The following is an 11653-nucleotide window of genomic DNA, read 5'->3' as shown; positions in this document are numbered from 1 at the left end:
TGCAATGTGCCTTACCTGGGCTAACTCCTACATATACGTTGGTGCCCAGGGGTAACCAAAGCCTCCAGGAGGCATTCCCAGGCACCATGAGTGTTGGGCCTGGTGATTGGGAGCACTGATTCCTCCAGAACACAGCTGTCCCTGAGCATTTTAGAAGGAAGGATGGGGGGGGGGGGTATTAAAAAAAAAAAAACAAATATGTTTTTAGAGAAGGGGCAAGACAGAAGAGAGGAAACAAACAGACATAGACAGCAGTGGGAGGGGAGTCACCTGTCTTCACGGCCACCGGGGAGTGTGCCTGGATGGGCTGGCCCCGCAGCCTGTGCAGAGAGGCACAACCGGGTCTTGCTGACATGCCACTCTTGGATTCGGCCCCTTGATGCCCCTAACAAGGCCAGGGGAGGGGCCCACCCTGCACGTCGTTGAGTATTGCCAGCACTCAGTGGAGCTCAGATTCCTTGGACCTACGTCCAGACCAGTGGTTTCCCAACCGTCAAAAGAGTCCTGGGGTCCCATGGAGATGCCAAAAGATTGCCAAGTAAGAGAGACTCCCCGCCTTTGCCCCAGCACAGCTCTGCCCAGAGCAGCTGGTTGTCATCTAAATATTGGCTTTGCCTGAAATTTTTCATTCGAAACGAAGGTTCTGTGGCTCCACCCGTTTATAAAGAACCCACCTCCTCAAAGAGCCGGGAAGGCCCAGGCCCGGTGAGGAGCAGAGGGGCCGAGGCGCGTCGACCTCCTGGCCCTTCCCGCGGGGGGGCTCAGCCCTTGGCTGGAAGCCTGAATGTGAGCGAGTGATTGGAATCTGGAAGTAGGTTTTGTTTGGTGACAGTGAAGGACAGCAAAGGACACTTGGTTTCTGTGGTGGGGGTCGGGGTGGGAAAGAGGTACCGCTCCGGAGTGGAAAGGAAAGGGCAGAGCTGGGCGGTCGGTCCCTATGCTCACAGTTTAATCACGACTTAACTCCATTTCCTCACTTGACCTTGGCCAAATTTACCCCTTTTGGAGACGCCGTGTCTTCCTCAATAAAATAGGACGACACTCCCATACCAGAGTTGTTGGGAGGGGTACATGAGAACATAGAGGAGGGGCTCAACAATTCCTGGTGGGCTCAGGATTCTCCCTGGTCCATGAACTCGAGGGAGTTCACAGTCCAAGGTTCAAATCCCAGCTACGCCCCTTACTAAATGTGTGACTTGATGCAAGTTAACCTCTCTGCCTAGGCTTTCCCATCTGCAAAGTGGGGACCGTAGTCGCACCCACCTGCCTCATGGGAAGTAATGACTGTATAAGCACGAAGTACCCAGAACAGGGCTGCGTACGTTTGCTATCAATAGTTGTATTCAAGTAACAGCGGAGACCAGGTCTTGCAGAGGAGAGAGCCCAGAATCGGAGTCAAGGAATCAATGAGATAATGAATGAATACGAGAAAAGTCAGGGCCCCCTGCAAATGCCTCCCGGTCCTCAAGACACCATTAGTGGTGTCTTCCAGCTGCTGCTCTTGGCTACGACCTCCCCGCCACCCCGCTCCCTGTGGCTCAACCTCGCCTTGCATTTTTCTGCAAACCCATAGAGGTAGGATTCCCATTCTGCCCCTCGATGACTTTGGGTGATAAAGAAGTAACTTCAGCCTCTTTGAATTGAATCTTCTCTCCAGAATGTGTAACAGACCTGGAAATTGGAATTGCCCTGGAGCTGATTATTCTGGGAGGGCACCTCCTGGCATTAAAACTAAATTAGATCAAGGTACCTCTGTTATTAGCAAAATAATTCCCGACGATTACAGAATGCGGCCATGAATCCTGATGGCAGGCGAACTTCAGGTGACTTACTTGAGACAAATAACTGTGCGGAAATCACAGGCTCATCTCATTGCTTCTCTGTAGTGTTGCAGTCAGGTAATTATGCTAATGGTTATAAGAAATCACCTTCTGTGGTCTGGGATTGGGAGGGCTTGAGGCAGAAATGTGTGGGGTGGAGATTACCTGCTTCGATCCAAAGTGGCCAGGCGCCATGTTTGGTGCTAAAACGGGCCATTTCTGGGGAGCTGGTTTGGTCCCTTGTCAACCAGGGGAGAAACCTGTTATGCGATCGGAATTGCAGGGGCTTCATTATTCATCTCTCTTTTCAGATCATCTTAATATAGGAAATTGAATTTGTCTAGGTTCCACTGTTGGGCATGGCAATTCCGAGAAGCAAATTAAGCTGTAAAAGCTCAGGACCTTTGCAGTTGGTTCTGTTCGGCTAATGTGTATTTGTGCCCACTGGGTGCCAGGCTATGATCTAGGCATGCCCAGGGAGAACATGCCAACATTTGAGAGTGTGTCTGGTGCTCTCAGCAGCCTGGCAGAGGTGGTATGGTCCCCAGTGCAGAGACAAGGAAACGAAGGTTCAGAAACATGAAGTGACTTGCCGAAGGTCCTTCTGCTACTGATCCGTGGACATGATTACTTCCATTCTCCCAGAGAAATCTGGGAGGCTTCCTGGAGGTGTGGACACGGGGAGGGCATAGTGGGGAGGCAGAGGATACAGTGTGGCAAACACTCAGAGGCAGGAGATTAAAGGGGGTTTTCAAAGGTGGGAGATGGGATGGCTGAGGGTCATGCAGTAGAGGACCCCCAATGACAGCTGAGGGTTTGGATAATGGGAGGGATACCACAGAATCTGTTCCGAGCAGTACAGAGCTGCAGTTTGGTGGGGCCCACTACTGGGCTGCTGGCAGGACCAGGATAAGAAGGTGAAAGTAAATAATGGATAATTTTTGGGATAAGTATGTCCCAAATATTGCATAAGACAAACGTGTACTAAAAAATCATTCAGGGGCGCCTTGGTGGCTCATTGGGTTGGACCTCTGCCTTTGGCTCAGGTGGTGGTCCCGGGATCCTGGGATCGGGCTCCTCACTGGGCTCTCTGCTCAGCAGGGAAACTGCTTCGCCCTTTCTCTCTGCCTGACTCTGCCTGCTTGTGATCTCTCTCTCTCTATGTCAAGTGAGTGAATAAAATCTTTAAAAAAAAAAATCATTCATCAGTTATGTGAAATTGACATTTTATTGGGCATCCTGGCTGTCTTCTGGGTATCCTAGTCCAGCTGGGTTCCGGGCACAAGCTGTTTCCTCTGCCTTATGTGACTTTCCCTTACGGGCACACCTCCTGGCAAACTCCTATCCACCCTTTAAAGCCCTGTGCTCCTTACTATTCCTGTGGCAACATTTATCATGCACTCTGGTCATTAATTTCTTATGCGATTCTAATATCTATTCATCCTTTGAGGAACCAACCTCACTTCCAGCAGCATAAGAAAAAAAAAAAAGTTAAGGTCATGTCTCGCTCCACTTCTGGACCCCATCCCTACCCCCAACTGCCTCCAATTTCTGTTTCTGTCTCCAGATGAGCCAGCCTCTCTGCCCCTCCTGAGAACCTGCCTGTTTCTGTGAGTAGCAGTCACCTCTCTCATTGGCTCTGGCAAAGTCACAGGGTCTCCTGGGTCCCTCCCACCGGTGGGATACTCAGCAAGTGCTTCCCTTTCTCCTTGTCGCAGGGTGGGTTTCCGGGGGGGAGCCGGCTCAGAGACTGTTCTGAGGCTGGCGGCACCTAGGGACAGAGGGGCCCGCAGCGAGGCAGGGCAGAAGGAAAGAGGAGCTGCCCTGCATGGGGCCTGGGGAGGGCCTGGAGCAGGGCTGGCCCTCCAGAGTTGTCTGGGTAGTGTCAAGGGGCTCAGCCCTCAGGTGATCCATCACAGGACGCAGGACACCCTAGGAAAGGAGTGTCACCTCGGGTTGCAGTGGTTTCCTTTGGCAGAGGCCGCCCCCAAAGGGAATTGAGAGCTGAGGGCCATTTTGTAACAACCTCCACATGCCTGGGGGAGTGAGTCCTGCATTCTGGAAGCGGGGGTCTGGGCGGCATGTCCCAGCATCCACCAGTCCCCCACCCCCAAAACATTCCAAGCTCCTGGGCACAGCATTCAGGCCCCTCATGCCCCAGCCCCACCTCCTTTGCCTCCGACCTGTCTCACAGCCGCTTGCTTGGAGTTCCCAGGGCGTGCTGGGTGGCTTCACCTTGCCCTTCTCTTAGCCTGGGCTCTTCCCTCTTTGCCTGGCTCGTCTCTCTCTGCTCTGTTAAGACACGCTCTGAGGTCATCTCCTTAGAAGACTTTTCTGGAGCCACTACTGTGGTCCACCAGCCCAGCCCTGCCCCCGCACCCCACAGCCACCCACCCACCTCCGGCAGTCAGGAGCACTCTGGGAGCTCCTCACCTGCGGGCCCCAGGGTCCATGAGCAGCCTGGGCACTCCGGGAACTCTCGGACGGCAGAGAGGGTGTGCCAGAAACCACAGAGAGGGAACCATGGCTTCCAGGCCGACCACACCGGGCAGGGCTGTGCCCCTTGGAACAGTGCCGCCCTGGGAACCAGAGCCTTTCTCCCTTTCGGGGTCATCAACTTTCTTCCACGCACAGTGTCCCACTCCAGCTGCATTCTCTCGAGGTATCTAAATCTTCAAACACCCCAGAGCTGGAGTGAGGTTTGCACATCACCGCTGTGGCTCCCTGTGACCTCAGTGCCCCGCAGGCACACAGGAACGAGCTCCCTTTGGTGCCCTCCTCTCCTTCCATTCACAGCACCCCTGCCCCAAGTTCCTGGGGGTCTGGGGCTTCATCACACGGTCCATGCTAAGGCAGACCTTAAGCTGGGCAGGATTCCCACCTCGCGTGGTCATTTGCATGGGACAAAGTGGCAGCAGTAGCCCACGTCCACATCACCGGGGTAATATGACGTCGTCCAGTGTGATCTGGATCAGAGGATCGGCTCATTAGTTCAGAAAATCTCATCTGAGCCCATGAAGCACAGAGCGCTGTTCTTTTCCAAGGACCGTACTGCCCTGCCCACTTTGTGTATTTGTTTCTCCCACAGCATGTAACACTGGCCAGCTCATCTCCTAGGGTGTGGACCATAAGCAATTTGCCATCCTGTATGTCGCCTTGATGGAAGCCCCCGACAAGAGGACATATGTGGATTTTGCGTATATGCTGTAGACGATGTATTTGGTAGTCTCAGACGCGTCCCTGGGGAGGGTGCCGCAGGCTCTGTCGCCCCTGCAGATGGAAGCTGGCAAGGAAAAGACGGGTCCAGATTGAGATCCCTGGGCTATGTACGAGAACAGATTGGAGGGGGCCAGAGTGGACGTGGAGAGACGGGGAGGAGGGCTGCGTTTCTGAAATGCTGCGCAGCCCCCACCCCAGGGTAGCGCAAAGGACCAGAGGAAAGAGGACCAGAGGCACTAACCTGGGGCACACTTCTGACTCTCCCACCTCCAGGGCGGGCTCCCGGGTGCTTGCTTTTGTGCAAAGCCGGAGGACACTCCCTGGCATTTATTTCTAGCCTCCTTCTTCGGTGGTAGGCAGCCCAGTTGGGTCCCATTCACCTTCCCCCGCAAATATCTTCCTCTTGGCCAACAGTCACATAATTGCTACCTGTTCCCAAAAATGGGGTCATGCATTTTGCCTCTATTACCTCATTGACTCTTCATGAGAACCCCTTGCAGTCAGCCCTAGCCACCGTCCTGGCTGTGCAGACACAGAAACTAGGGCTCAGAGGGAGGTAGCAGCCTGCCGCTTCTCTTCCAGCGGACACGTGGCTCAACGGAGAGGGGATCCCAGGTCTCTCTGACCCCAAAGGTCACATTGTATCCCCAAAACACTCCATGAGGACCAGGCAGTCCATCTGCAAAGTGGGATTGCTCTCCTTTTGAGAGTCTGACATGACCCTTTCTCGTCTGTGAGCATTTGGGTCCACTTGCCCCCTTTATTCATTCATCCAGCCGTCCCGAGGCCAGGCCTTCTGTAGGTAGTCAGGCTGCAGAGGTGGCTCAGACGAGGCTGGTGACTGGGAGGAGCTCCCAGTCCGCTCAGGGAGGGCACAGAGCCATAACCAGGTGTCACAGGGTACAACGCGACAGACGCGGACAGCGGGGTGGGTGGATGCGGGGAGAGTCGTCTGCTTGCAGAGTGGAGGAGGACCTCACAGGGGTTCCCCACGGGCTGAAAGGCCAGTGCTGGATGACAACAGAAGGGGGGGGGGGAACGGACGCTCTAGGAAAAGTTAACAGTCTGTGCAAAGGCACGGAGGCAGCACAGAGGCTGGGGGGCTTGGGAGATCCTGTTGCATAGAGTGAGGCAGTCTCCGCTGGCTGGGACTAGGGAATGCAGGATCCCGGGGGAGTTCGAGGAACAGGCTATACGTGTTCTCAAGTCTTACTGAGCATTTCGCCGTGAGTCAGACTTTGGTCTGATCACTTCACAGACACGATGGTCATATTATTGAAATGAAGAAACTGAAGTTCAGAGCATGACTGCATTTTATGGGGATTTTGTGTTTTATACTCTCCTGCTTGTTCTGTATCTTTAAAAAAGGTCTGAAGAGTAAAACAAACACCCCTGACCCAGGTCAAGAAATAAAACCTTACCAATATCAACAAAGCCCCGTCCCCTGACCCTTTAGGTCTCCCTCCCCGCCCCCCACCAGGCAAACACCTCACTACATGGTGTATTCATCATTCCTCTGAATTTCTTCAGACTGTTACCAAACATGTGCATTCCCAGCAATATGTGGTATCATTCTGTTTCGCATGTTTTAACAATCTCTAGGAATGCTGTCTTCCAACGCGGTCTTCTCCAACGTACTTCCCATCCCCCCCCCATCAACTTATGATCCATAAGGAACCCCCACCGATGTTCACGGCTGTACAGAATGTCATGGATTGGTCCACCATTTCTTTGTGCCTTCTGCTGTTGGGCATCAAGACTGCCTAAGATTCATTACGAGGGTAAACACTGTGGCTGTGAGCAAGTCCCAGGTTTATCCCAGAAGCCAAGTTCTCTGGGTCACTGGGGTACGTAATGCCATCTTCAACGTTTCTAGACACTGTCAGATTATTCCTGAGAATGTGGCACTCATTTCCCCTCCCCACCCCCCCCACCCCCCACCCCGGTGCATGAGAGATTTCCCTGTGCCCTATATCTTCACCCACATTCTGCCTTCCTGCCTCTTTGGTTTGGGCCAATCGCACAGGTGTGCAAAGGTACGTCTCTGGGGTTTGACTTTGCATTTCCCGGATGAAGAGTGAGGCTGAATGTCTTTTCATATGTTTATTAGCCATTCATGGTTTCCCTTCCTCAAATTGCCTGTTCATACATTTTACTTCATTTTCTCTTGCTTCTTTTGAAAATTGATTTGTAGAAGATCTTTGTATGTTTTGGAGATTGTGTTTCAAATATCTTCTTTTGACAGACAGGAATTTTACACTTTTTTTTAAAAAAAAAGATTTTATTTATTTATTTGACAGAGAGAGAGAGAGATCACAAGTAAGCAGAGAGGCAGACAGAGCAGAGAGCCGGATGTGGGGCTCGATCCCAGGACCCTGAGACCATGACCTGAGCTGAAGGCAGAGGCTTAACCCACTGAGCCACCCAGGCACCCCTTGAATTTTATACTTTTTTTTTTTAAAAAGATTTATTTATTCACTTATTTGAGAGAGAGAGAGAGAGAGCACATGAGCTGGGGGAGGGTAGAAGGAGAAGAGGATCCCAAACAGATTCAGTGCTGAGTGGTGGAGCCCGTCATGGGCTTGATCGCAGCACACGGAGATCATGATCTGAGCCAAAACCACGAATTGGAAACCCAACCAACTGAGACACCCAGGTGCCCTGAATTTTATCCTTCAATTAAGTGTATCAATCTTTTCCTTGATAGTTTGCTCTTTTGAGGTCTTTTTTTTTTTTTTTTTAAGATTTTATTTATTTATTTGACAGAGAGAGAGAGTGAGCACAAGTAGGGAGAGCAGCAGGCAGAGGGAGAAGGAGAAGCAGATTCTGGGGAGCCTGTTACAGGGCTCGATCCCAGCACCCTGCAATCATGACCTGACCTGAGACAGATGCTTAACGACTGGGCCACCCAAATGCCCCACGCTTTTGCGATCTTTAAAAAATCTTCCCCTATTACACAGGTTCTTTGTGTTTAAGTCTTTAATCCACCTGGAATTTTTTTTTTTTTTTAATGGAAGGTGTGAGGTAGGGATTTCGTATCTTTTTTCCGCAATGTGGATATCCAGTTACTCTAAAAAACATCCTTTATAGAAAAGCCCACCCTTTTCCAGTGACGTGTAGCACCACTCTTGCCGCATACCAGGTTTCCATACATGTGTGAGTCTATTTTGGCAGCCCTTGTTCTGGTCCACCACCAGCCTCTTGGTCTCTCCCTGGGCTAGTACCACACAGTCTATCTGTACCTTATCAGGGCTTAGCTAAGGCACACCTTCTCCCTTGAATTAGAAGAGCTAGTGGCTTTGTGAGAGCAGATCTCCATCTTCTTCCTCTTTGAATTTCTTCATTTCTCGTTACTGGGGCATGCCCCTCAGGTTTTTGTTTTTGTTTTGTTGTTGTTGTTATTTAACAAAGCCTTTCTCAGATGCTATCTCGGGCTTCTCAGACTCCTTTTATGCATAAAGGAAACAGGCAGAGAGATGAGAAGACTTGCCAAGGTCATACAATCAGAAGGTGTTGGGTGAGGGTTTCTGTAGGATAGCGAAGCCACCCCGTCCATCTATCCCATCTTGCCTAGGCTCTGAAGACCTCTACTTGACCCTCTGGCTAATCTGATACGGGATTTTCACTTTTCCTTCTTTCAGGAAAGTAGCTCCTGAGTCCCGGGAGTGTGCCAGATTCTGTCGGTGCTGGGGACCAGATCGCATTGCTGGGGGGCTCCTCCCAGTGCTGGACACCAGTAGGAAGGGTGGGCATTTTATGGGAAATCGGCAAAGTCTGCAGAAGGAAGGCAGGTGGAGTTTCAGATTCGATTTAAAGAGCCCCACGCTGGGCGTGCACTTGGGGCCCAGGACTGCCTTCAGAGAGGACGCCGGCTTCCCGGGGGAATTAGAGGCGTCCTCCCTCCCTCCCGCCTCGAGAGGCAGGAATGCGAAGGATCAGCTTTCAGCAGAGCTGCGGCTGCCTTTCCCGGGAGCTCCCGGTGCAGGCCCTTCCCGAGCGGCCGAATTAACTGGTTCTGTCTGTCCAACTGGGAGAACAGCTCCAGCTAAAAATAGCGCCCTGCCCTGCGCTGGTCGCCGAGAGCCGGGGCCGCGACCGTGGGAGTCCGGGCCGCCACAGTCCAAGGAGCCCGGGGAGCCCCGGACGCCCCACCCCGGGCCTGGCCCCGTCCCAACCCCCGAGGCCGCGGCGGAGGCCGCAGGCACAGCGCTGTCCGCACAGGTGCCGCCGAGGGTGGAAGGCCGGCGGGCGAAGGAGCGGCCCCGGCCGTGCGGGATGGGAGCGGGCGGCGCGGCCTCCCGCGCGCTCGCCTGGGCCTCCCTGCCCCTGCTGGGGCCTCCGGCCGGCGCGCTCTGTGAGGACACGCTTTGCTGCCGAGGTAAGGCAGGGCGGGCTGCCGGCGTGCTCTCCCTCTTCCCGGCACTTGCCGGCGCCTCTTTCTCCTTCCCCACCCCAGGTCCGCCGCGGGGGGCGAGCGAGGGAGAACCCAGGCGTCGGCGCCGGGCTCTGGAGGGGAGCCAGGCGCCCTCCGCAAACTCACCTTTAGTTTGAAAAAGTCGCCGTCTCGCCACCACGACCGAGAAGGTTTTGTCTCCTTTTGGCCTCTCAGTCTTCCTATCTGGAAAATGGAACAATAGAATCGCCAAGCTTTAATATGTGTTGTGACCCCAAGAGAAGTTGGGGGGCCCGCTGCAGCAGATCGCAAACGCCCTGGCGAAGTTTGCCCGAATCCAGACAGGATTCCCGAGGGTTTATGTTGGTGGGAGGGCTGGAAGTGCCTTGCCTATGACCTTCCCTCACCCTGCCATCCGCCCAGAGCTCTGCACCTAGCATCAGCCCGCGGCCCCGCCGTCGGAGCCCGAGGCAAGCTCTCTGCGAAGTTTACGGGGTCAGAGGACGCGCGAAAATCCTTGAGGGAGAAGAGGATGTGGAGTAGAAAAGGGGTGAACCAAGCAGAGTCGCAGTCCACTCCTCAAACCTGTACCCCTATGGTCCCCAGGCTAAAGCCAGGATTTTGTCTTTGACATCCTAGGGGTTGGGGAGCGAGCGCAGTCCGGGCGCACAGAGGGCCTCCGCACGCTGGAGGAGACAGCGGCGCGCTCGACCCGGCCGGGTCGGGGTTGGGGCTGGGGTGCCCAGCCTAGATACCGGGTCCAAGCGGGAAATGGGCGGACGGTGCCGAGAGCAGAGGGGATCGCCCTGTTCAGTCTGGCAGTGTGGCCGGGGCGAGGTGGTTTGTAGTGGGGTCGATTGGCCAAACAGGTGCGCCCCCGCCCCGCCCCTCCCCGCCTCCGCTCGGTCCCTGCCGGGCGGGCGGAGCTGCGGGTGGCGGGGCCTGCGATTGGCGGGGCTGGGCCGGCCGGGTGGCCTGGGGGAGCCCTGCTGCCAGAGCACCGCGGCGCAGGCGGAGGCACGGAGCCCGCCGGAGTGCGCTCCTGCCCGGCCCCGCCGCCTGCTTGGCCCGCTCCGCCTGCCTGGCGCTACGGAAACTTTCCTGCGTCCCCGCGACTCCGCCACCTCGTGACCCCGGTCCGGCGTGCTGCTGGGGCTCCGGCGCCTTCGGGATGGCAGAGCACAGTGGCCCCGCCGGCGCATAGAGGTAAGAGCTGGGGCCCCCGAGCCGGTAGACGGGGGTCCCCGGAGCTTGCAGGGGTCCCAGAGGCACTTGAGGTTCGAGAGGATCTGGGGGACCTAACGGGAGGTATGGGGGTATCAGACTGAGGAGTGGGCTGCGACTTTGCTTTTCTACCCTACAGTCCCCCTGTGCCGCCAAACGGCCTTTGCGAGGTGCGTTGACCCTTTAAACTTCCCAGGGCGCCCTGCCTAGATCATTGGATCCTTGGGGGGAGAACCACGCGCTCTAACAGGGAAGGCTCCCCGCCCCCGTCAGGGGCCTGCAGCCCGCAGGGGTTAGGGCGGCGGTTTTCTCCAGCCTCCCCACCGCAGCGCTTCCAGTGGTCTCCCCAAACTTAAGACCCTCCTCAGCTCACCCTGGGGGCTGGTGGTTGAACAGCAACTCCTCCCATCCCAGAGCCAGTCACCCCGGGGCACCCAAGTTTGAGGTGTTGTTTTGTTCAACCAGTAGCCACTCCTTGGTGTTGAGGGGGCGGGGTCATTGAAGAGAGGTCTGTTTTTGGTTTTCTGGGCTGCCCTGACCGGTGAGCTAAACAGGGTAGGAAGAGGGACCAAAGGAACTTAGGTTCCAGTTCCCAGCCTGGTGGAAACGATTGGGTTTTCTGGTTTCCAGATGCTCCATTCTTCTAGAGCTGTCTGGCTTGAGTCATATGGAAACTGACCCCCCCCCTTCTGCTATTTAGGGTTGAAATTAATTTTGATTCGAATTTAATTTTAATTGAGGCTGGGTGAGTAGGTAGCTTGTCACCTACACGAATCATCGCCTTTAACATTATTTCTCCTCTGTCAAAACCAAACATCTTTTCTTGACCTAAGACTATGCAGCCAAGAGTTCAAACCAAATCAGGCACCAGCTCTGAGGCCCAGAGAACTTGGGTGTAAAGCCCAGTCCTGCCACTCACTAGCTGTGTGTTCTTGGGGAGCTTACCTAACCTCTCTGAGCTCAAAGGTCTCATGCCAGGGGGATGTAGTGAGAATTT

General features: G+C 54.6%; 2 protein-coding genes across 5 annotated transcripts in view; one reads left to right on the top strand and one right to left on the bottom strand.

Moving 5' to 3' along the window:
* DAB2IP (DAB2 interacting protein) overlaps positions 1–11653 on the top strand; it is a 186691-nt gene that overhangs the window by 11233 nt on the left and 163805 nt on the right. The window contains exon 1 of one of the 3 annotated variants that reach the window (XM_032308604.1): positions 8984–9417. The exons of 1 other annotated variant lie outside the window; for it this stretch is intronic. In XM_032308604.1, coding sequence (XP_032164495.1) covers positions 9315–9417 — 103 coding nt within the window. In that variant the 5' untranslated portion in view covers positions 8984–9314. Of the gene's footprint in view, positions 1–8983; positions 9418–10431; positions 10639–11653 lie in introns of those variants that run through there. One more of the 3 variants, XM_032308611.1, reaches the window with a different exon arrangement.
* Positions 7963–10634, bottom strand: LOC116570964. Of its 2 annotated transcripts, none has more exons than XM_032308615.1 (3): positions 10188–10634; positions 9580–9657; positions 7963–8813 (listed from the first exon to the last, which is right to left on the bottom strand). In XM_032308615.1, exons 1-3 carry the CDS (start codon positions 10632–10634, stop codon positions 8643–8645), a joined length of 696 nt encoding a protein of 231 aa, XP_032164506.1. In that variant the 3' UTR covers positions 7963–8642. The 2 variants fall into 2 exon arrangements, with proteins under 2 accessions (XP_032164506.1, XP_032164507.1); XM_032308616.1 differs by having other exon boundaries at positions 7963–8485.

The sequence above is a fragment of the Mustela erminea genome, chromosome 12, assembly GCF_009829155.1.
Source record: "Mustela erminea isolate mMusErm1 chromosome 12, mMusErm1.Pri, whole genome shotgun sequence".
In the NCBI taxonomy this organism is placed as follows: Eukaryota; Metazoa; Chordata; class Mammalia; order Carnivora; family Mustelidae; genus Mustela; species Mustela erminea.
This window is presented reverse-complemented; position numbering and strand designations above follow the sequence as displayed.

Bases quoted from the DNA above. Each gene is read 5' to 3' on its own strand.
- LOC116570964 (XM_032308615.1), bottom strand. From the start codon at position 10,634: ATGCGCCGGCGGGGCCACTGTGCTCTGCCATCCCGAAGGCGCCGGAGC. The intron at 9,658-10,187 runs GTATCTAGGCTG...TCCATTTTCCAG, and splicing joins CCATTTCCCGCTTGGACCCG to ATAGGAAGACTGAGAGGCCA. The intron at 8,814-9,579 runs GTGAGTTTGCGG...TTCCTTCTGCAG, and splicing joins GCGACTTTTTCAAACTAAAG to ACTTTGCCGATTTCCCATAA.